At 54.1% G+C, this 23225-nt stretch overlaps 1 protein-coding gene across 5 annotated transcripts in view; it reads left to right on the plus strand.

Moving 5' to 3' along the window:
• The first annotated feature begins 452 nt into the window (after nt 1-452).
• Nucleotides 453-23225, plus strand: part of Chd5 (chromodomain helicase DNA binding protein 5) — a 54465-nt gene continuing 31692 nt past the window's right edge. For 2 of the 5 annotated variants that reach the window (XM_036179789.1, XM_036179786.1), the window contains exons 1-6: nt 465-826; nt 9742-9866; nt 14769-14948; nt 17206-17324; nt 17768-18006; nt 22528-22649. In XM_036179789.1, coding sequence (XP_036035682.1) covers nt 748-826; nt 9742-9866; nt 14769-14948; nt 17206-17324; nt 17768-18006; nt 22528-22649 — 864 coding nt within the window. In that variant the 5' untranslated portion in view covers nt 465-747. Of the gene's footprint in view, nt 827-9741; nt 9867-14768; nt 14949-17205; nt 17325-17767; nt 18007-22527; nt 22650-23225 lie in introns of all 5 variants that reach the window. The other 3 variants (XM_036179787.1, XM_036179788.1, XM_036179785.1) reach the window with 3 other exon arrangements.

Consider the following 23225-nt stretch of genomic DNA (forward strand, 5'->3'; position numbering starts at 1 on the left):
GAGTGACCTTCCCTAAGTGCGGAACACATTTTCTTCTGCTCTTTTGAAAAGGGTAGCCTGAAACCGAGGTGGGGTGAGTCCGGTGTGTAAAAGGCTGGTGGGGCAGCTTATGGTTTACCACCCTGGCTCTCGGGCCCAAGTGCCTTCGCGGGCAGGGTGGCGACCGCTGGCCCTGCATGGGGCGCGCACGGGTAGCACTGCCTCGCCTCCTCCTGCGCGGGGGCCACCGAACCCCCTCAGCCAGCTGGTCCGCCGTGTCTGGGCTAGTGCCTCGACGGCTCCCGGACCCCCACCACCTCGCGCCCACCAGGCTGCTCAGGACTAGTCCCCCCAACTTGTTCTCTGCTGTTAACTAGTCGCGCTGGCGGAACGATGGGATGGGGTTGCCACAGCAACCAGACTGGACGTCACAATCCGGGCATGTGTGCCGCCCCCCCCCCCCCCCCCGCCGTGCCGCCGTGCCGCGGGCGCTGCCGCCGCCACCCTCGGCCGGCTGCGGGACTCGCGCTGCGGGGCGCGGTGGGCGGAGCGGCCCGGCTTGGCGGGTGCGGGCAGAGGCGGCCGAGAGCTTGAGGGGTCGACACGGGGGGGTGGAGGTTTGGGGGGGCGGGGGGGCCGGCGGCCGCCATCTTCTCGCCGAGACCGCCTCGCCCGCCGCGCGGGTCCGTCCGGCAGCTCACGGGTTAAGGCTGGCACCGCGCCCGGCGGGAGGGGGGCGCCCACCTCCCCTCCCCCCCCGCACTGGGCATGCGGGGCCCGCTGGGCACCGAGGAGGAGCTGCCGCGGCTGTTCGCGGAGGAGATGGAGAACGAGGAAGAGATGTCAGGTGAGGGGCGCGGGGACCTGCTGCCCGGGACGCGGGAGGGGCGCCCGGCTGCGGGCTGCGTTCCCGCCCTGCTGGCGCCGCGCGGGCCAAGGGCGCGGGGCCGGGCGAGCTCCGGGGCGCGGCGCTGGGGCGGGGTGAGCCGGGGACCCCTGGGCGAACCCGCGGCGGGGGCCTGCGCGGGTGGCGAGGCGGGAGGGGGCGCGGCGGCGCCGCCGGGGTCAGCCCGCGTGCCCTTGAAGGCGGCGGGAAGCGCGCGCTGCGGGCGGGGCGAGGACGGGCCGCGCGTGGGGAGCTGGCGATGCCCGAGCCCGGGTGCGCGGGCTCCGACTCCCGCTGCCTAACAGTCGCTCCCCAGCACTTTGCCCAGGCCGCCGTGTGTGCTCAGCGCTCTAGTGCCAGCCGTGTTCCCAGACCACTCCGCCGCCTTGCCTGTGGGCCTGACGCCCCAGGGCCACCGCCCCTGCCCTTGCCAGTTGCTTCTTCGAATTTAGCCTCCATCGTGCGTGTCTCAGGGGTTACCTTGCAGGAGGATTCTTCAGTTGACTGCTCCCGTCCTGGCACAGTCTGGCAGGGCCTCACCCTGTCGGCTGCCCTCCCTTCCTTCTGAGGGGTGTCACTTCTCAGCTTCCCAAGTCTATGGCTCCTCCTGGACTTCTGAGGGACTTGTGAGAGGCCAGAAGGTCCTCCTTTGCCCAGGAATCTACATCCCTATGGAAGAGACTATTTCACACACTCGAACCCCAGCTCCCGTTCTTCGGGAGAGAGCAGCACCTCCCAGACCATTCGGGTATCTTCACCAGGGGCCACACCCCCTGTTCCCAGTTTTCTCTCCTGCGGACTGGCTAGTTTGTTAGTAGATTTAATGCTGTCACTGGGGCCCCCTGCAGGAGCCTGCTGCTCAACCCCTCCCCTTTCATCCAGGCCAAGAGCTTTCCATGGGGTGAGGCGTGCAGAGGTATGGTTTCCAGTAGTTGACTGCTGAATCCCGGGCTGAAGGAATTAGATCCTCTCTCAGAGGGAAAGCAAAGGCTAAGCATATGTCAAGAAACCTGTAGCTGTTTTCTACCTAGGAGCTAACTCTTCAGACATCCTGGGTGGTGACTGGGGCGTGGTCTTTTGTGGTCCTGACAGGGCCAGTGGACAGCTGAGTGTTTATCCACAGCCCTATTTCTGGGACTGCAGCTACCCCAACAGTGCCCCCTTCTTCCTGCCTGACCTTGCTTGCATCGGAGAGTAGGGCTTGGTGAGGTTTGGAGTGCCCCCAGGATGGTGGACACCCAACTTCGTTGTTGGGGCTATAGGGATTGAATCTTGGTCCAGTCTTCCTCCTAATCTGTGCCTTCCCTTCCTTCCCTGCAGGGCAGGCAGGGGACTGTCCCCCTGGGACCTTCAGGAGCACTTCCCAAGCCATGTGAAGGAGACCCTGCTCCTGTCTCTAGCTGGAAATTCTGGGCCCTGTCCATCAACCACTATAAAACTGCTTTATCTCCAGAGCCTTCCGGGGCTCCAGCACCTTTCCAGGTCCCTGGTGTAAGCTTCCATCCCCTCCCATGGCCCCTGCAGAACTTCCCGGCCAGTGGCCAATGACCTTCCCTACTTAGAGCCAGACCATTGGTCCATCCAGTCTTCCCAGCACTCCTTGTTCACACACAGCCTCGCTAGGCTCTGATTCCTGCTGTCTGCTGACAGTATTTCTGTGGGACACTGCAGGAGGTGCCCTGTCCTTGGGCCCTGGTTTTGACCTCTGCTTGACTCCTTCCTGTCTTTTGCTCACAAGTTCGTTCTGCTCATGTAGGTCCCAGCTCCAGTGCATTATGGGACACCCTCTTCCATCCTCAGCGCAGAGTCTCAGACCCGTTTCAAGAGGTTATTGCTTGTAGCACTTCATGTTCTCTGGAACCTTGTCATCCCTCTGTCAGTACCACCCCCCAGTGGAATCCCTACCTGCACTTTGGGCGGACACTTGGAAGTGAGGGTACCTGAGAGATTGTGTCTAACGGTGGCGGAGTCTCAAGGTCACCCTGGCTCCCTGCATGTGGGGACAGTCCTATCCTGGTCCTCATGTCTGTCTGCAGTGTGGGGCCCTGGCCTACTAGCTGCCTCTCATGGCCCTTTGCAGCTTGCAGTGGGGCCACCCTTAGCTGAGGAGGTCATGAAAGTGACCTCTTAGACCCTTGGGGCCTGGTAGGAAGAGCCAGTGTTCTTGAAAGCCTTCACACTAATTCTCAACCCACAGCAGCTGCCCTTTGTGCAGTTTGCTTCCTACACGGGGCTTTTCCTTGACCAGTTCTCTCCAGCTTTGTGGCTGGGGGGTGAGCCTGCTGTGAGGAGGACAGTGGGGTAGGCTCCCATCTCTTCTGGCTTAGAGATTGGCAGCTGCCAGATTCCCAGGGGAGTGTGCTGGTCAAGGGGAGGACTTAAGAGTTGGATAGAGGAGAACTTAAATCCTGGCCTGTTCTTGTTAGTCCCTTGGTCTTGGGACAAGCCCTCCAACCCTCTGCCTCAGTGCCCCCACTTGTAGAATGAATCCATCGGCAGCTACCTCATAGAAGGTTATTATGAGGCCTTGTGGGATAGTACACGTAGAACATTCAGGTCATAGTGCCCAGCACATCACACACATAGCAAACCATGGCAGGTGTAATTAGCACCATCCAAAGGGGGTAGCCGTCTTGCCTCCCCAAGGACATGCTTCTGAAACTTGCCCTCTCATCTAGTAAGTGTCTGCTGGGGAAGGGCTGGGAGGGAGAAGCCTGAGGAGGGGCTGAAGGCAGAGAGCAAGGGGCCTGGCCCTCAAGGCTTTTCCTCAGAGTTGGGTTCTGCTGAGTTGGAGGTCTCCCTGCCTGGCCAGCCTAGTCCTTTCTGTGATCTCTGTGAGCCCAGACTCTCTTTTGGCTGGGTAACTACTGTGTCCTGGGGAGACTTGACCGGGTCCTGTCTCCGCTCATGGATCTACCTCTGCCTTAGCATCCTAGGCTTCTTAGGTTCAGAAGGGAGGAGAGAATGAGTGCCATGACTCTCAAAGGCCCACGCTTTCTACGCTTGCCCCCATGGAGTGGGGATGTTCCAGGGAGCCTGACTGTATTGAACCCAAGCATCTAATTGTCAATCCACAATACCAACCAATTAGCCATCCTGCCATCCACTCGTCCACCATCCATCCATCCGCCAGCTATCTAACACTCACCATTCACCTATCTACCCATCTACCATCCATCCACTCTTTACCATCCATCCACTCTTTACCATCCATCCACTATTCCTCTGTCCACCCACCTGCCACCCATCTGTCCACCAGCTCTCCATCTGGATACCCACCACGCTGCATGTGTCCATCTTTGCCCACTATACCCACCCAGTATCCATCCACCTCTTTCCATCCGTCTGCCCAGTCCATTCCATTTTTTATCTACCATCTCTCTGCCTACCTGGTCAACACAGACTTCTTGAATATCTTTGACCCAAGTACTGAACAGTGTGTTTGTCTAACTTTCTGGGGACTTTTTTTTTTTTTTTAAGGTCTCATTATGTAGCTCTGGCTGTTCTAGAACTCACTCTGTAGACCAGGCTGGCCTCAAACTCACAGAGATCCGCCTGCCTCTGCCTCCCGAGTGCTGGGATTACAGGCATGTGCACCCCCTCACCAGGCTTCTAGAGGCTCTTGCAGAGGGACTTCTCAGACTCTTCTGTCTCTGTAATTCTGTCTCTTTCTCCTTCTCTGTCCCCTCCTCAGTCTCTATCTGCTGTCTGGCATCCCTGCCTCTCCCTTGTCCCTGTCCCCGTCCCCGTCCTCCCATGCCTCTGTCTTTCACTCCTTGCCTCTTTCTTCCCACCCACCCATACCCTGCATCTGACTAGAGGTTTCTCCCTGCTTCCCTGGGCCGTCCTCACTCTCTAAATCCCAGTCACTTAGAGTAAGAGCCCCCCACTCTCCATTCCTCTCCTCCCCTCACTTCAGAACTGCCACCCGCTTTCTTTTATGAGAGGCCAATGAGGTGATGTCCGGGTTTTGTTAAATGTCACAAATAAATTATTAATTACCTCTTGGGTTATGGTAGCACTGCTCTGGGTTGGCTGTGCCGTGGGGGGAGGTTCAGAGATTAGTGAGAACTTCAGTTAGGCTTTTCCTTGCTTAGAAGTACTGGCCCGGGAATACCTCCACTCTGTGACACCTGCTGGGTTCTTTTTGCATGGCTGAGCTGCACCCAGCATTAGGGGCTCGTGTTTACGATTGTGCGTCTCTCCATTGCCCAGGAGGAAGGCTGCAGCATGAAGCTCATTTCACAGCTGAAGAATGGCTAGTGGGCAGGCTTTGGGCCCCTGGTCAGGAAGGGGTGGTGGTTTGAAGCTGGTGTGCTTCTCTGGCTCTCTTCCCTCCTGACCACTAGGTGGCCCTGTTCCCTACCTGGAGATGGGTTGGGGGCTGGAAACAGAAGGAGCCCCTACTCCCTGGGTTCTGGGAAGGATGGTGGACTGAGCTGGGCCTCATCATTAGTTGATTTACTCCTGAGACTTCGGTGATGGAGGTCTTGTCCCAGCTCCTGCCCCTGACCCCTTAGTCCTCCTACTCAGTGACTCAGATGACATAACTTCTCCTACTATAGCCCTGTTGGAAAAGCTTCCTGGCAGCTTGTTTGTCCTCAGAGGAGGCAGAGACTGGAGCCGGCAGGTTTTACCCTGGATGTAGGTTCCTGGATCTGTCCTGATTGGCCCCCCACCCCCATCTCTCAGGCTTTGGCAATCCTGATCCAGAGCCGGCCTTAGCCACTTCGGTGGTCCTGGGGTACAGTCCTGAGCTTGGCACACAAGGGCACACTGCTGAAATACTGGGCTCTGGCAGGTCCGAGGCCTGGAGGGCAGAGCTAGGGGAGGGCTCACATACTGATGTGTTGCCACCTGGCTGTAGGGGGACTGAGATATGGGCAGGTGACAAGTTCCTCAGGGTCCCATATCTGTAAATGGGGGCATTGCAGAGTTTTCTTGTTTCTTTAGGGCAAGGCCTAGCTGTGTGCCCAGGATGTCTTTGAACTTTGATATCACCCTGCCTCGGACTGTGGCGTGCTGAGATTAGAGGCCTGTGCTACCACACCTGGCTCAGTGCCACTGCTGTAATTTACTAGCTGGGAAGGGTCACCCAGCTCACCCAGCTGCAGGCGGAGAATGCAGACCTGAGCGAGAGGGCCTGTGGCCAGCTAACAAGGGGCTGGTGGAGATCAGAAAAGGCTTTGGAAGTTGTGCATTTGCCCTGCCAGATTCTGTTCCTCCTCTTCCTGCTGTCTCCCACCCCAAGTCCCCAAAGTATCTTCCCTTGCTTCTCCTCAGGCCTGCTCTGACTGGGACCACTTAAGATGTGAGGAGTTACCAAGCTAATGGTCCTAATTATAGCTGGCTGGGATTGATGGAGTCTCGGGCCTTGGGGTGGAGCCGGGCTGGTGTTTGAGGGTACCTCCAGATGGGCCAGAAGGGCAGTGGGACAGCCTCCGGGGGCTGGGAATTGTCAGGACAAATTGTTTTTATGGTCTGGCTGCCCCCACCCTGGATCCCCTCACTCCAGGGTAGTGGAATCCTATCTCCCCCACTCACCACATGCTTGGGCTTTAAAAACTGCCTCTGACCTGCCCCTGGCAGATGGGGCCATGGGAAGGAAGGCTGAGACTTGGATGTGGCTGAGGGTGGGGTAGCTTGGACGGTGACTCCCAAGTTTGATTTTAGAAGGCTCCGGACCTGTTGCTGAAGAGGGGTATGGCCCATTTGGGGAGAGAAGGTTGGTGTGCCAGTGAGGACAAGGTGTGTGGGGTGATAGGTAGGATCCAGTGTCACAGAGGGTCAGGCCTGAGGTGTCTTCAGGGCTACCAGAAGCAAAGTGGGGACAGGAAGTGCCTGCTAGAGAGACAGGCGTGGTCAAAGCTGAGTCCCCATCCTCCCGTGCCAGCTCTGGAAATTTCCTGGAGGAAAATTTATTTATTTTTCTTTTTAATTAATCAGGCAGCCTTGGACTGTGGGGTTGTCTTGTGGAGGAAGAGGCGTGCTGTTTGTGGTCATGGGGTCTGTGTTTGTTCTGGATGAGTTACAGCTAGCCTGGGGGCTCCCTCTTGCCCTCTTCTGTATCCACGAGTGATCCTTCTAGAACATTCCCAGCAACCCGTGGACCTCTGTCTCCTGCTGGTCAGTTGGGGGAACATGTACTGGGCTGGCTTCCTAAGTCTGGGGATTCCCCTGCTGGGTGGAAACAGAGGACTGCCCAGAGGAGGCAGGAGGGAGAAGGGCCCCCTTGAGATTGCATCAGCCTGGAGCCTGTTACATAACCGGTATGGAGCACTCCCAGGGGATGAGGTGCTTCTTTTTGGGTGGGTGTCTGGGATGCTGTGAGAGTACACAGGTGTGGATGGGTATCCCATTGGCCACTCTAGCCTGGCCTCCCGCCATCCTTGGCATTGTTGCCAAGATTCCTTCACTCCAAGATGACACTGAGGGCCTCTCTGTAGATTTTCCTTGCCTCTGGCTTGGAGGAACAGGATGTATTACTTCCAACATCATCTGGTCTCAGCTTGGATACCTGGCCCATGTAAACTCAGGTCAGGATTGGCCCCACTGCCCACTGCGCTGTGCTCTGGAGTCCCGACAAAACCACAGTAGCTGTACCCCTCCCCCCAGGGACCCTGCCTCAGCAGTGCCCCTCCCTGGAGGTTGGCATGTACTGCAGCGGTCCTCCAAGGATGACCTGTATCTGGACTGTCTCAGGCCCCTCCTGTAGCACCTTCTAGTGCTGCCCTCAGTCTGCCTCCTCTCTGTTTGCTGGCTGCCCTTCTGGGTTCCACTCTTACAATAGGGAGGGGCTGGGACCTTGGCACACCCTGTCCCGGCCCTGGAGACTCCTGGGACCTGTGTTGGCAGGCAGGGCTTGTCCCTTGGATGGGGTCTTAGTGCTGAGGGGTACCTTGCCCCAGAAGAAGGGTTGTACATATGCAGACTGACAGTGTAGGGTTCAGGAGGGGGATCTTAGCTACTGGAGCCACAAATTGTCCTCTGAGAATGGGATATGTGTGATTGAAGTTAGCCGCCATGTATAGGGAACCAGATGGACCCAGTGGGAATGTGTCTTCCACGGGGCTCTGGGGTTCAAGTTATCAAAGGCTGGCCCGTGGACTTGTGTGGGACCTGAGAGGAGGACGTTGCCTCTCTATGCACACATGCAAGGCACAGATGCCTCTCTACTCCTCTGGCCACCCCTACCACTCATTGTGTATAGAACATGAGGTTGAGAGCAGAAGAGGCCTGCCAGGGCACCCAGGTAATGGGCTGGTGAAGTAGGCTTACTCTCTTGTGGGAGCCTCCTTTGCCCCCTTGTGGCCATCTCTCTGTCCTTTGCCCTTCTGGGTGGCCATCTCTCTCTCTCTCTCTCTCTCTCTCTCTCTCTCTCTCTCTCTCTCTCTCCTTTGCCCTTCTGGGTGGCCATCTCTCTACTCTGGGTGGTTTAGTTCTTGCTGCATGTCCTTCAGATGACCTTTACCACCTCACCTCTGAGGTCATATCTGGTGAATGGGAATATTGGCTCAACTGGGTTTCCCCAGTGGGTAGGAATCAGGCTCCAGTTCACCATGTCTCTCCAGTACAGAAGTCCCTTTTAGGTTGAAGGTGAGCTGGGGCTGACTTAACCTTTCTCCTTTTGGGGTGACATGGAGCCAGTAGCCACCTTTTAAATGACCCCAGACCTAAGCCCACACTGCTCCCTCTTGGCCTTTAATTTAAAAAAGTTGTGTATGTGGTGTGTACACCTGAGTGTGTGGGTGTGTGCACATGTGGAAGTTGGAGGAAGACAGAGAAGCTTTCTCTACCACACTCTGCCTTGTTACCTTCAGACAGGGTTTCTTGCTGGACCATAGATCTCCCAGTTTAGCTAGATTGGTTGGTTAGCAAGGTCTCCCCAATGCTGGGGTTCTGGGCATGCTCAGCCATGTCTGGCTTTTGGCCTTTAATTCTTGAAGACAGTGAGGGAATTTGGGACTCACGGGCAATTTCTGGAAAAGCCACATGTGGAATGGGCTTAGCATCCTGCTAGCCCTGTGCATCTAGGTTGGTCATGTGTCTGGATCCCCTGCACAGAACTGGGCAGGGGAAGCGGTGTAGTCTTGAACCCACATTGAGAGGGACCCTCTCAAGTCTTTGGGATGGGACCTGGGTCCCTTCTTGTCTTGAATTCATCAGGCATATCTCAGCTATACTTGAACCTCTAGAAGTAAGGCTAGGCCTTACTCAACTTGGCCTCTCTGTTGAGCCCCAGCCTTCCCTGGGCCAGATAGCCATGGTGACTTTGACGTCCCATGAGGCCACTTCTCCCCCAGGTCAGTAGGGACACCGGATTAGACCCTAGCTGTTGCTTATTGGGTTCAGGAGTGGGTGATTATTGTCTCCTCCTCCTCCTCTTCTTCTCTCCTCTTCTTCTTTTTTCTTCCTTCCTTCCTTCCTTCCTTCCTTCCTTCCTTCCTTCCTTCCTTCCTTCCTTTCTCTCTCTCTCTCTCTCTCTCTCTCTCTCTCTCTCTCTCTCTTTTTCTTGGTTTTTTGAGACAGGGTTTCTCTGTGTAGCTTTGCACCTTTCCTGGAACTCACTCTGTAGCCCAGGCTGGCCTCAAACTCACAGAGATCTGCCTGGCTCTGCCTCCCGAGTGCTGGGATTAAAAGTGTGCGCCACCACCACCGCCTCATTGTTACTTCTTAGAGAACAGGGAAGGAAAGGCCAGAGAGGGGAAGTGACTTGTGCCATCCACTAAGAGATATGACAGTTATCACTTGGCCTAGGACTCTGGTCGCCTGGCTGTGATCTGGCACTGTTGGCTGAGTGGTGTGGGAAATCCCATGGCTGTGTCCCTGGTTCTGGTTAAAACTGAAGATGACCCTCTCCCTTCCAACCCCTGCAGAAGAAGATGATGGTGGCCTTGAAGGCTTCGAGGATTTCTTCCCTGCAGAGCCCGTGAGCCTTCCCAAGAAGAAGCCTAAGAAACTGAAAGAGACCAAGTCGAAAGGCAAGAGGAAGAAGAAGGAGGTGAGGCGCGTGGGGTGCGGTGGGCTTGACCTTGTGTTTGTATGATGACTTGTAGAGGAGTCATGCAGAAGTCCCCCACGATGGAAATGGCATGTTCTGCTTCTTAAGATGGTTGGAGGGTGAGCTGTCCTTCTGTCTTGAGCTGGAACACCATGGTGCTCTCCCTCACTGGTTGGAGTCTCTGCCTGGCCCTTGGCAGCGTCGCAGTCTGCCCTCTCTCTGGCCGCTCTGTAGGAGCCTCTGTCTCCTCAGTAAATCCTACTGAGTGCAGAGAAAGTCAGTCCTGGTTCTGACGGCTCTGTATTTGAGATGCTGGGACTCTCTCTGTCCCCATTATCCAGAGGAGGAAGTGGAGGCAGGATGTGGGAGCAGCCCCTGTGCTTGGAGCCTCCCTGTTGAAAGCAGTGCTGGGAACCAGCTCCCTTGACAGGAGCCCCAGAATCTCCTATGGCAGCCACTGCCTATAACAGCCCTTGGCTCTGCAGGTCTGTCCATGGCAGGGCAGTGGATAGGTTCTGGGAGGCCCTGGGACCCAGGTCCCCAGACTTTCTGCTTGAGGCTGAGATCTAACTCTGGTGTCACTGTTCTCAGCCTTGGGTCCTGGGCCTCATGGCAGAGGACAGGGGCCACCTCCGCTTGCTCTCAAGTGTCAGGCCATGGGCTGGGACCATCCAGTTGCCCAGCTGGGTTCCCAGGGGTCGGGTAGGGGGAGATCTTTCGTTCTAAGCAGGACTGGCTTTTTTCTCGATCCTTCCTGGGCACAGGGTCGACACCACTCTGGCTAGGAAGAAGGCTAGTGGTAGGGAAGGTGTGGAGCTGGGGGGGGGGTGGTGTCTGGTGGCCTCCAAGGCCAAAGAGACTTTTTTTTTTTTTTTTCTCTTCCTGGGACCACAGTCACAGGTGAGGATGTTTGTTGTTCTCTAGACAGCCTTCCTCTGGTTCTGTCAGGCTCTTCCTCTGCCTTATTAATCTCTCCTCTCCTTGTCCTCTGCCTCCCCTTTCCTCATTTCCCTCCCTTCTCTTTCCCATTCCCTCCTTCGCCTCTGCTGTCTCTTCTTGAGATGCAATGCTGCTCTTTTAAAAGGATGGAGCACTGGAGTAGATAAGATTTCCAGATGCTGAGTACCAGAAGTGACCCTTGGGCCAGGGGTGCTCTCTCCCTTTATCCCCACCCCCCAGATCTTGGCTCTTACCAGCTGCAGGATTTGGGGTGGGGTTGGCAGTCTATAGCGTGCTATTTACAAAGAGGAGGATCTGTCTGCCCACCCACCCACCCTGCAGCCCTAGATCACGGTGTGGGAATCTCCTTCCTCCCCAATCCCACCACCGCATCCCCCACCAGGTGACTCTGAGGCGCAGAGGGGGCCAGAGCAGGTGGGCTCTAAGCAGTGGTTTGGGCGGGGCTGTGGGGGAGGACACAGGCAAGCAGCAAGCCTCGGATTCTGATTTACATAAAATAACCGGGCTGCAGCCGGAACCTGAGCATATGTAGATGAAGCTCCCTGTCAGACCGGAGCGCAGGAGGGAGAACTGATTTCAACCTGTACTGCAGCGGTTGCCATAGCAACCAATTATTCAGTGCTAAATTATAACTGTTTATAACACTGGTGAATGGGAAGGCTCACATTTCATTCTTTCTTTTCCTCTCTCAGTCTTGAAGGACCCCAAGTCGAGAATGACCAACTCCCTGAGTTCTTCCTTTGAGTCGAAACGCTCTTTTTTCCAGGAGATGTGATGTGTGTGCTGGGCATAGAAGGGGAAAGAGACAGGAGGCCTGGATTCAGAGACCGTGGAGTGGGGAAGGAGGAAGGGTGGTATCGGACTGCCTACTTGGGGACCCCCAGGCCATGGCCGGTGTGCTGTGTCCCCAGCAGGCAAAGGGGCTCCGAGCAGAGACCCCTCTTTGCCCTCAAGCTGGGTGTGGCATCTGAGGTTCTCTTCACACCACTAGTGCTCCATGTACAGTCACACCCAGGGTTGTTTGCACCAAGGGCAACACCAAGGTTAAAGGCCATCCTGATTTCCACCGCCTGTTATGTGCTGTGGTTTCTCTCAGAACTCAGGACTGTGGTTGGTCTGTGGCATCTATTAGACTTATTGGTCTGTGTCTCCTTCCTGAATGGGGTGTGGCCCACTTCCTCATCCCCCCCCCCCCAGTACGTTTCTTTAAGACAGGGTCTCACTAGATGGCCTGGAATTTGGTATATAAACCAGGCTGACCTCACACTCAGAGTTCCACTTGCCTTTGCTTCCTAAGTGTTGGGATCAAAGGTGTGCACCCTAGTAAGTTCCAAGACACTGAGTGGTCCCTCTTCATCTGGTGCTTGGCCAGTTTTACCCCTTCTCTCTAGTGACATTGCTACCCCCAGGTCCTGCTGACGATCCCTCTCTAGATGCATTTCAGATCCAGCTGTAACATCTCCCCGCCCCCCCTCCATCATCTTTTCTGTTAGGCAGGATGTTTTTATGACGTGTGTCGGGGGAGGAGGCAGCCCAGGGGTGGAAGTGTGGGAACAGCTGGTACAAGCTCTGCTGGGATGCACTCATTCTGCCTGTCCTGCCGTGTGAGGGCACGGGGTGGGGGTGGCCCAGGCTTTACTGGCTTTATTTGGAAGAGGCAGGGCAGGGGAGAAGAGAGATGGGCTGAGGGCTAGGGGCTGGAGGTCAGGGCCTTCTCTCCCCATGGGTGGAATAAGAGGTGGACATCAGGCCTATGCTTTGGTGGAAGGCTGGAGGAAAGGGGGCGCCAAGCCTGAGACCAACGCTGCCAGGGCTCCAGCTCAGTCCACTGCCCTCCTCCAGCTCTGGAGTGTACCTTGGCTGAATCCTCCTATCCAGGCCAGGCTTTCAGCTTCAGCCAAACCCCACCCCCTATCAGTGCTGTGCACAGGCGGCCGCTGCTTCTGCCAGACGGGGCAGTCTGCTGGAGGCGCCTTCCTGCCTCCCTCTGTGCTGGCCATTCCTCATCTCTTCTGAACCCCGGATATGACAGTGTCATTTTCCCAGGGGATGCTGTGGCCAGCTACCAGGCAGAGTCACGTTATCTACCTATACTGTCACCCAGCTGCCCGTGACCCATGTGGCTGGCTTTGGTCCTTTCCCATGGATAGAAGTGGGACAGGACCTATGCTGCCTCTGCTAGATCTCTGTTCCCCAAGCAGATGCATCCGTGTTTTGGGGTGTTGTCACTGGGAAAAGCCTCTGCCTGAGTGTGGTCCAGTTGTATCAGGAGAAAAGGACATCGCGGTTATGAATGCAGACTGCTCTGGCCTACGCATGTGTTCCCTGCCAGTACACATGATGAACAATGGGGTGTCCTGCCCTCCCAGTCTTCTGAGCAGGGCATCTCCACTTCAGGGCCTCCATGTGCACGATCCCCCTGGTTCCTCTCATCCTTGCACAGATGAGAGAGTTGGAGGTTCACTTGTTACAAAGATTCGCACATGTTCCAGGCTAGCAAAGACCCACAGGCAGACCATGTAAGACTCTACCCTGGGTCTTTCGTCCTCTACTGTGGTGGGGAGCATGGGTTTCCTTCCCTAGGGCAGGCTGCAGCTGCTGTCTGTGGTGCTGAAGTCTGGTGCCCTCTATCTCCCATCTAGACTCCTTTTGGGGCGAGGGCTGGGGCTCTTAGATCTCTTGGACACTGGTCTTTGTCACCTGGGGGAAGGGGATGTCCCCATCTAACTCCCACTTTTCCATGACATAGCTTGGGAACTGTGGCTTCAGGGCCCCATGTCACTGCTAGCTGTGGGAGCTGGGAGCTGAGAGCTGTCCCTTGGCTGCAGACCAATCAGTATTCTGGGAAAGCCAGGAGGCCTTGGCAGGGCACCAATGTGGTGATTGGTTAGCAGGTGACAGGTTCGAGAGCAGGGCCCCTAGAGGGGAGATTGAGCTGAGCTTCCAGGAGAACATATGGTTGGTGTCTTCCCAGCTGGACTGCACGGAAAAGCCCCTTCAGTGACATGTCCAACCTCAGCTAAGTGACTGGGAAAGGCAAGAGAATGTTGAGGGGCCCCCGAGATTCTCCAAACAGATCCTGCTGCGCCTTCTTCCCTGTGTCCCCCTCATCTCCTTCCCTCTCCCCAGCCGCTGTTTTCACAGTGCGTTCCCTGTATTTCTGCCTCTCCCCATCTCTTCTCCTGCCTATCTTTGCTCACCTTGAGAATACCTCTCTGCAGTCACAAAGGTGACAAGCCCTGAGCTGGTAATTGTAGTGGCAGTGACAGCCTGTCCCTGCAGACCCACGGAGGAGAGAACAGGGCTCTGCCTGTTCACTTGCCTCCAAGTCACAGGCACACTGTTTCCTTCTAGGGACAGTGGCTTTCTGGTGGGCATGCTATGACTGTAAACACCCTCATCTCCATATAAATGGGCCATTTTCTGCTTGTACGGACAGGAAACAAAATCAAAGAGTCAATCTTAAGAGCTGCCGAACTTACCTTTTCTACCATTGAGATGGAGTGGCTATCCTGGAGAGCTTGTACCATGGTACCATGGTGGCCTCTGGAGAGCTGGTCCTCAGTGTGCTCATTAACGGCAGGCTTCACCAGGAAGAAGGGTGCAGGGTTGGTGCTAGTGGATAGATGGTGCTCCCGTTTGGAGTTTTTCCTGTACACTTTGGTTTTCTACTCTGGTCCTCATGGAGGAGTTCCTGGAGGGGAGCGCCATCATGCTTCCAAAATCCACTATGACCAAAGCAGAAGCTGAGCTTGCCACACCACACTTCACCTGCCTGGGGAATCCTGGTTTCAAGGTCACCTCACCATTCGGTCAGTCACCTCTGGTCATGTTTGCTCATCAGCGCACCATGGACGAAGAAAGATGGTGGCCGAGAAGCTTATCCAGGTCTTTGGCATTGAGGGGTGTCTGGTACCCTTACCGTTCCCCTTTCTCTTCCAGGGGAGCAACGATGAGCTGTCGGAAAATGAGGAGGATCTGGAAGAGAAGTCGGAGAGTGAAGGCAGCGATTACTCCCCTACCAAGAAGAAGAAGAAGAAACTGAGGGAGAAGAAGGAGAAGAAAGCCAAGCGGAAAAAGAGGGATGAGGATGAGGATGAGAATGACGAGGGGTGCTTGAAGGTAATTCCCAGGGCCAGGGCCGGCCGGGAGGACGGAGGTGCCCTCAGCCTGAGTCAGGCAGGCCACCCAGAGCTCTGTGCACACGCACGGGAAGTCTCCGCTTCTGAGAACGCAGGGAGAACCTGGGAGTCTGTGGCCACAACGGTGTGGTGTCTTGTTGACAGATTGGGGCTGCTCTTGGCAACAGCTTGCCCGCCCGAGCGTGCAGCTGTTTCTGGAGAGAGTGATACATAGTGTGAGCTCAAGTTTGCTGTCCAGAACCTCTTGCCTGGAGCAATTTGGGGAAATAAAACAACAGACGAAGTCTTTGCCACAAGCGTCTGCTGGACAGCCCCGAGTGGCCAGCTCCGCCTGGGTACTTGGCGCACTCTGCCCATGCGGGCATTCCTCCAGCCTCTCGGTGAACTTAGAGCTGTGGCGGGCCTGGCCGTCCTTTCGGCATGAGCATCTTTGTGACAAAGCAAGTCAAGGCATTCCAGTTGAACTGAGGCCATCCCCTGGGCTGTGAGGAATGGGTGGGTGACCTAACGTCACCAGGAATAGTTTGTGAGCTACGATGTGGCACCATACACATCAACAGTTGCTGTTGGGCAGCAGATTGCTCTGAATGATTGAAGACTGGAGTGCTTAGAGAGCAGTACCTCCTTGGAGGTGTCCTGACACCCAGTATGATCCCATTAGTCACTGGTGGGTGTGCTGTGAATCAGCTGTGACTGGAGCATCCTTGGGGACAGTTTTGATTAACTCCAGGGGCTGTTGAGGATTACCAGTTGAGGACAGCATCACCTGCTTGTTTCTGTGCTCCTGGGAGGTGCCTTCAGGAATGGCAGGGTGTGCCTGAGGGGGCAGGTCGGTCACGGAAGGGTATCCCCCCCGGAACCATCTCTGAGCTGTTGTGGAACTGGGTTCCTAAGCCCCTTTGCTTTGCGAGCCATTTCTGGGATATAGGTAACTGGGGGCCCAGGGAAGGTTTGTGCACCAGCTTCCATTGCAGGGGCTGAAAGTCCGCTTCCAAGGGGACTTGAGGGGTCAGGGCAGTGAGTGGCATTCACTGGTGTCCCCAAGGCTGTAAGTGTTTCTCTGCTTCTGTGGATGACAGTCTGTGTCTCCTGGCTGGTCAGAAAGGTCAGGGATTGTGGTAGAGACTGCATGCTTGACAGGCTTAATGGGTGAAGGCTTGGGGTTGGTGGGGACAGTTCAAGGTTACCTGGAAGAGGTAGGGTAAGGGAGAGGGAAGCATCTGGGTCCTGATGACAGTCACTAGAACATTCATCCCTTTCCCAAGCTTCTGTGCTAATTCTCCATGAGGCAGAGAGAGGAAGCTGAGGCAGGAGGGTAAACTAACTTGTCTACCTCTCCCTGCTGGGGTCTGGGAGAGCCATGGTTAGAACTGACCCAGAGCAAGGCTGGAGGATGGCTCAGTGCTTAAGAACACTGGCTGCTCTTCCAGAGAATCTGAGTTCAATTCTCAGCACCCACATGGTGGCTCACAACTGTAACTCTAGTGTCTGGGGGGATCTGATGCCCTCTTCTGGTCTTGACTGGCACCAGGTATAATGTGGTGCACAGACATACATGTAGGCAAAACATTCATATACGTAAAAAGAAATACATTAAAAACAGCTGGGTGTAGTAGAAAATGCCCTCAATCCCAGTAGAGGCAGGAGGAACTTTGTGAGTGCTAGACTGACCTGGTCTACACAGCGAGTTCCAGGACAGCCAGGGCCGCGTAGAGAGACCCTGTATCAAATTAAAAAAAAAAAAAATTAACTTCTCCACAGCCAGCCCGTCATCTGATCCCACACCACTAGGCCATCTTGTCATCTAGCTCTCTGACCCCTGGGATGGCCCTGTTGAACACTCACAGGAGCCTTTAGGGATGTCACACACTTCCCTTAGCACCACATCTGGGAAATGGCTGAAGAAGTCTTTCAGCCCTGCCCCTTGCTGGGACACCACTTCATCCCATCGCTCTGTCCCGGCCTGTTCCCCCCAGCTGTCTGCCTCCACTCTCTGGAGAAACATGTGTGGCCTTTCTCCAGTCTCAACATTAAAACTCATGGCATTCCGTGAGCTGGCATCTGAGACATGCCGCTGGTGGAGGTGGTGAGACGGGTGGGCGTGGCACTCTGCTGTCTCAGTGGTAGGTGAGAGGCTGTTCTTAGGTTGCAGTTGTCTTGTCCTCCTTTCTCAGAGGAAGGTGGCAGGTCAGAAGGCTCTGCCCCTGATCCCACTCTGGGACCCCATATCTCTGCAGGAGCCCAAGTCCTCGGGACAGCTCATGGCTGAGTGGGGCCTTGATGATGTCGACTACCTGTTCTCAGAGGAAGACTACCATACGCTGACCAACTATAAGGCCTTCAGCCAGTTCCTCCGGTGAGCCAGGGGCTGGCTGCTGTGGCTGGGGTGATCATGGGGCTTGTGCTTGCCTGGGCACCCAGTCAGGGGAGGTGGACAGAGAGGCAGCTGGGCTGCCTTAGTGGATGAAGACTGTAAGACATCCACTGACCTGGGAAGGGCTTTTGAGGTCAGGACCCCTACATTTTAACGTAGCAGAGGGTTGGGCCTACTTCTCTCACAGGCCCTGTCCTGGGTCCTTCTGTGGGGGATGGCCTGCTGTAGGCCCCTCGCTGGTCTGCAGCCCAGACAGAAACATACAGGAGTCAGGAGTGTGTTGGGGTGTGCTCCGGCCTCATCTTTGCCCTTTCCCCGTCCCATTTTCTGCCCAATTTCTCTACCAGGACTATGGGAGTGGCCACACCTCACATGTATGAGAGAAAGGGTGGCCACTCCCTCATCTTCCTGTATTTCTCCCACAGGCCGCTCATTGCCAAGAAGAACCCGAAGATTCCCATGTCCAAAATGATGACTGTCTTGGGGGCCAAGTGGCGAGAATTCAGCGCCAACAACCCATTTAAGGGTAGCTCAGCAGCAGCAGCTGCGGCGGCTGTGGCCGCAGCTGTGGAGACGGTGACTATCGCTCCTCCGCTGGCCATCAGTCCCCAGCAGGTGCCCCAACCTCTGCCCATCCGCAAGGCCAAGACCAAAGAAGGCAAAGGTAAGGCTGTGGGTGAATGGGCACTGAGCCCTGTCTGCAGATCTGCACCCCAGATCCCACAAGTTAGCTAGGGGCTCTCCTTATGGAGGACCCAGTGTTTTACGTGACCTCAGGATGACATCCCTTTTTAAAGCTTCTGCCCTGTCTCCTACTGGGGAGGGTGGGGAAGCTGAAGAGTTGTGGGTGGACCTTTGGGAGTTAACATCTGCCCAACTACCCCCACACTGTAGACATGGAGGGCAGGAGGGGTGGTCCACAGCATGAGCTTATTCCAGCCCACCCCCAACCCCTACTGGCATGGAGGTGAGGGTCCACAGAATGGAGTAGTTCCAGCCTTGGACTTAGAGAAGTTTCAGGCAGTTTGGGTTAGCCTGCTGACCCTCCCATGTGAGCACCTCCTCCATCAGGGTCTTTCTGTGTCAGGTCCCTGTGCAGGGACCTCACAGGACTGAGTATGATCAGGGCTGGAAGGACAGCAAAAGGCCCAGGTGTAGTTAGAGTTTTTCTGCCTGGCCCAGTCAGGACAAATCTCTCTCATCCGCCAGGCCCATAGATGCTCAGAACCAACCAAGTAAACACACAGAAACTTACATTGTTTACAAACTGTATGGCATGGCAGGCTTCTTGTTATCTACTTCTTCTATCTTAAATTAACCCATTTCTATTAATCTATACTTTGCCACATGGCTCGTGGCTTACCAGTACCTTACATCTTGTCATGGTGGCGGCTGGTGGTGTCTTTTATGAGCCTTCTACTTCCCAGAATTCTCTTCTCTCTTGTTCCGCCTATACTTCCTGCCTGGCCACTGGCCAATCAGAACTTTATTTACACAGAGCGATATCCACAGCACTTCCCCTTTTCTTTTTTTTTTTTTTTTTTAAGGAAGGTTTTAACTTTTACATAGTACAATTACATATAACAAAACAATTATCAAGCAAGAATTACAGTTACAATATTAAAGAAGATATCCTATCTATCTTATATTTGTGAGTCTAAGGTTTTATATCTAACTTATCTTTTATCATAACTGAGGAAATTATAACTATCTAGCCTTCAACCACATCAAAGACCTCAGAAGGATATAATATTACCTGAGAACCGGGAGAAGGATGTAAACATTTTTCAGGAGTCTTGCAAGAGTAGACAGAGACAGCTGGCAGCCTGGACAGTCACCTAATGTTCCTTTGTAAAGTTGGGGCATTTGTCTTCAGCCCACAGGGCTAGAGTCTCTTGTTCACTTCTCTCAGTGTCCTGTAGAATGTCTGGCAGTCTCCTCTGCAAAGCAGGAACCTGAAGGACCATTTTGTTAAGCAAAGTTTAGTGGTCATCTTTCTATGGGTCCTGCATGTCCAGTTGATCAAGCAGTCCAGGCAAGAACAGTTTCTTGCCCAAATGGCTACTTTTGCCAAGATGAAGATAAGATATGAAGTGTTTTCAATGCCCATCCTCCTCTCTGAAGTAAATCGGTGCTGCCAGGAGCAGACATGTCTCACTGTCTAGAAAGTCTAAATTTTAAAAGTATTTTAAATGCCATATTCTGTAGGTCTTTGAAGTATTTGAAGATAACCTATCTATCTGAAATATGTCTATGTATATCTAGAAGACTTAAGTAACATGGCTACGAGTATGATTATCATAGATGACTAATTATTAATCTATTTTTAATTATCCATTTCAATTTAAAATGAGCTATACAAACATAATACCTTAAACACGATTAGAAATATACACACAGTCTAACAAAATTAACTTTTAAGTTTGTATCAATAGACTAAAATCTATACCAATGTAAAACATTTTAAATGAGTTGTTGCTCTTTTAGAAGTAAGTTCATTAATCTACCCTTTCATCCTATCATATCTATATCATATCCCCTTTTTATCTTTAGAAAGAGATTGCATTTATAATCAACCTGTTTTAAATAAAATAGTGGTTTTCTCTGTCCCACACCAGAGGGCTCTTCTGATTTGGGACACAAGAATCTCTTAACCTTTTATTTTAACAATGTGCCTGGGTTTAGAGAAGGAGTGAGCCAATTCCATCTCCAAAGCCCGCTGGGAATTTGGGCGTAGTTTTTCTTACTACTTCCTGCTGGAGGGGGCACTATATCTTATGGGGACACAAAGAAAATTTTAGGATAATGGAGTAGTCTGTGAGGGTGAACCTCTGAGCCAGTTGCCTTGAGACCATTCTGGATGTCGGATCATCTGGGCCATGGTGTCATCAGAGACCTTTCAGGTGGTCTTGGCTGATCAAACCTGATGTATCTTAATCTGGAACAAATCCACAGCCTCTGGCTTTCTGTGGAAACAAAAGCAGAGACTCTTTTCCAAAGCAACATATCCTTATATCCAAGTTTTGAAGTCAAGGTACCTTTAAAATTTACATATTTGTTTAACTCAACAGCTTTTATGATCAAATCTTTTTCTGCAGTTAAAAATCCCAAAGACAACATAAACCAGATTCTCTGTGTAATATCCATCTTTGTAAGACTGAAACGCCACTGTGGCTGCTGGCTCCGCCCACCTCTGCTTCCCAACATGGCGGCGGTACAGTTTACTGCCAGCTCTGGGTCTGGAGCCATGGGTACCATCAACTATCAGAAACAGTTCTATCAAAGCAGCGCATAGCCCAGAAACCCCCCCCCCCTTTTTTTAACTCCAAAAGGCTAAATCCACCATGCAGCAGAGCAAAGTGCTGCTTGTAGACTCCTCATTCCCGCCACACGGCAGGTCAGACGCACACGCCAGAAACCCTCCACAGTAGCTAACTTGAGAGAGACAACTAGGAAGCTGTTTTTAGCTCCGTTTTAGAATCTTTTTTCTCAGGTTTTAGGTGGAAATTCTTGTCAACACGTTGGATGCCAAATATTGGTGAAATTATTAAGGCCACTCCATGTAGTTAAAAGGGAGGTTTATTTTGTGGGGTAACTTGCAAATGAAGGGATAGGTAGGTTGTAGGGTCTGGCAAAGGTATGGCTCAGTCCAGCGGTGTTCTCTGGAGAACTCTGCTCGGTCTACCTCCTGCGTCCAGCCTCCTAGAACCAAGAGAGACCTCTCCTCTCATCCTGGGTCTTCAGCTTCCTCCCTCAGCCCTGCCTTGTGGGCGTGACCATTACCAAAGCCTCAATGGGGGTTGGAACTTCCAGGCCAAGGCTGGGATGGCTACCCACTACACCCAGGTCCAGCCGAGGCGTGGTGGTGGTGGTGGTGGTGGTGGTGGTGGCGGCAGCGCACGCCTTTAATCCCAGCGTTCAGGAGGCAGAGGCAGGCGGATCTCTGTGATTTCTAGGTCAGCCTGGTCTAGAGAGCGAGATCCAGGACAGGCACTAAAACCACACAGAGAAACCCTGTCTCGAAAAAACCAAAACCAACCAACCAAACAAACAAGGGCCAGGTCCAGTCTGACTCCATGCAGATGGGACTGGGAGTGGGGGAGAAGCAGGGCTTTCTGCTTCGGAGGGACCAGGCTGCAACCCAGGGGATGTTCTGGCATCTGAGAGGTTGGGGACATTGGCCCTCCCCAGTGGGAACATTAACTCCTCTGTATTCTGTGTTCTGATTTGGAATTTAATGGGCTGAGAGGACCCTAGGGACCCTATGGGTCAGCCCCAAGAGTTTTGGTGTCTAGGACAATGCTGAGTATTGTGCCTGGCACCTCTATTTTATGTCTCAGGTGTCTGATGGGTGAGTGCCATGGGCTGCCCATTCATCTTCTCCTGCCCCATCTCTGTAAACCCCCCATTTCCTATTTTCTCACTTCCACCTGCCCAGGAGCTACTGCCAAACTGATGATTCCCCGAGCTGCCTATTCAGAGCTCAAGAGATTGAAATAGCTTTTCTGTGGCATGTCCTGGGTGCAGCTGGGTCCCTATATTCATGTCCTTATGTGTGGTGTAGCCAAAGGAGAACTGGCAAGGGTGCTAATCTATCACCATGTCCCATGCCGCCTTCTGGCAGCAGGATGGGTGCCTCGGGTGGGGACAGGGTCATTATTCCCTAGGTGCCGAACCACTGTGTTGTCAACTTCATACAGCCTTTAACCCAGGGTGACAGGAAAGTTGGGGGTAGCCATGGAAGTGCCTGGAGCCCATGGTTTGGGAGGCTGGTGGCCTGGCTTTTGGTACCAGGATGACTAGGGATCCAGGCATGGACCACAGGTGGGCAGTGTTGCTTCAGTGGCCCACCCTGCTGGTACAGAAGCCACGGGGCTCCTTGGAAGCAAATCAGTTGGCTAGTGTAGAGGCTGTTCCCAAGTTGGTAGGCAGTTCTAAGCGTCCATAGCAGATGACCAGCACGGTGTCCAAGACAGCTGGACTTGGGACAGGTCTGTCTCCTCATTACTCCCATGTAGCCTAAGCAAGAGCTTCGCCCTGTTTTCTCACCAGAAAAGGGCTGGTGGTACATGGGACGTGAGACACTCCTCATTGGAGTCTTGGTGGCTCAGTGAAGTGGTGGGGGAGAAATGGGCCGCCGGTGGCAGTGCTGGTCAGTCACTTCAGTACTTCTCACAATGCCCAGGACCCGGAGTGAGGAAGAAGACCAAAGGAGCCAAAGACGCCAAGAAAAAGGGGCGGGGCAAGCGAGTGGCGGGGCTCAAGTTCCGCTTTGGAGGGATCAGCAAGAGGAAGAAGGGTTCCTCGGTGAGTGTGCATGTGTGTGCAAGGGGCTGAGGGGAGGACTGTTTTGCAGAGTGGGTCACGCTCGTTTTCTGAGCTAACTGAAACAAGTCTCTGTATGTACAGGCCTGCTGGGTCTCAGTTTCCCCATTTATTGGTGTGGACGGGACCCTTCCAAGGGCCCATCTAGCTTGGACTCTGGCCATCCTGCTGACCTGGGAGCTTAGCTGCGTCTGCTGCTGTCCACAGTGTGGCTCCATCAGGCCGGAGGATCACCTGGCCTTTCCCAGGGTGGTGCTTGGAGGGTGGAGCTCTGGGAAGTGGCCTGTTTGACCAGGCTGGCGGAGGAGCCATGATTCCTCTCCTAGACCCATGTCTCCTCCTCCTCTCCTCACCCCTGCTGGGCAGATGTCCCTTCTCCCGGATCTGCTGAGCTTTTCTATGTCACTTGGTGGGGGCAAGTGCCGGGTTGTGAGGTTGGCTGCTCTTGAAGGGAGTATGGTCCTGCCCTAGATGTAGCTCAGCTCCTAAGGAGCCATTAATCTATCAGGCATGTCCACTGAGAGGGATCTGTGGAGATTCCCTAGGGGAGGGGTTCTT

This window comes from Onychomys torridus, chromosome 2, assembly GCF_903995425.1.
Source record: "Onychomys torridus chromosome 2, mOncTor1.1, whole genome shotgun sequence".
Classification (NCBI taxonomy): domain Eukaryota; kingdom Metazoa; phylum Chordata; class Mammalia; order Rodentia; family Cricetidae; genus Onychomys; species Onychomys torridus.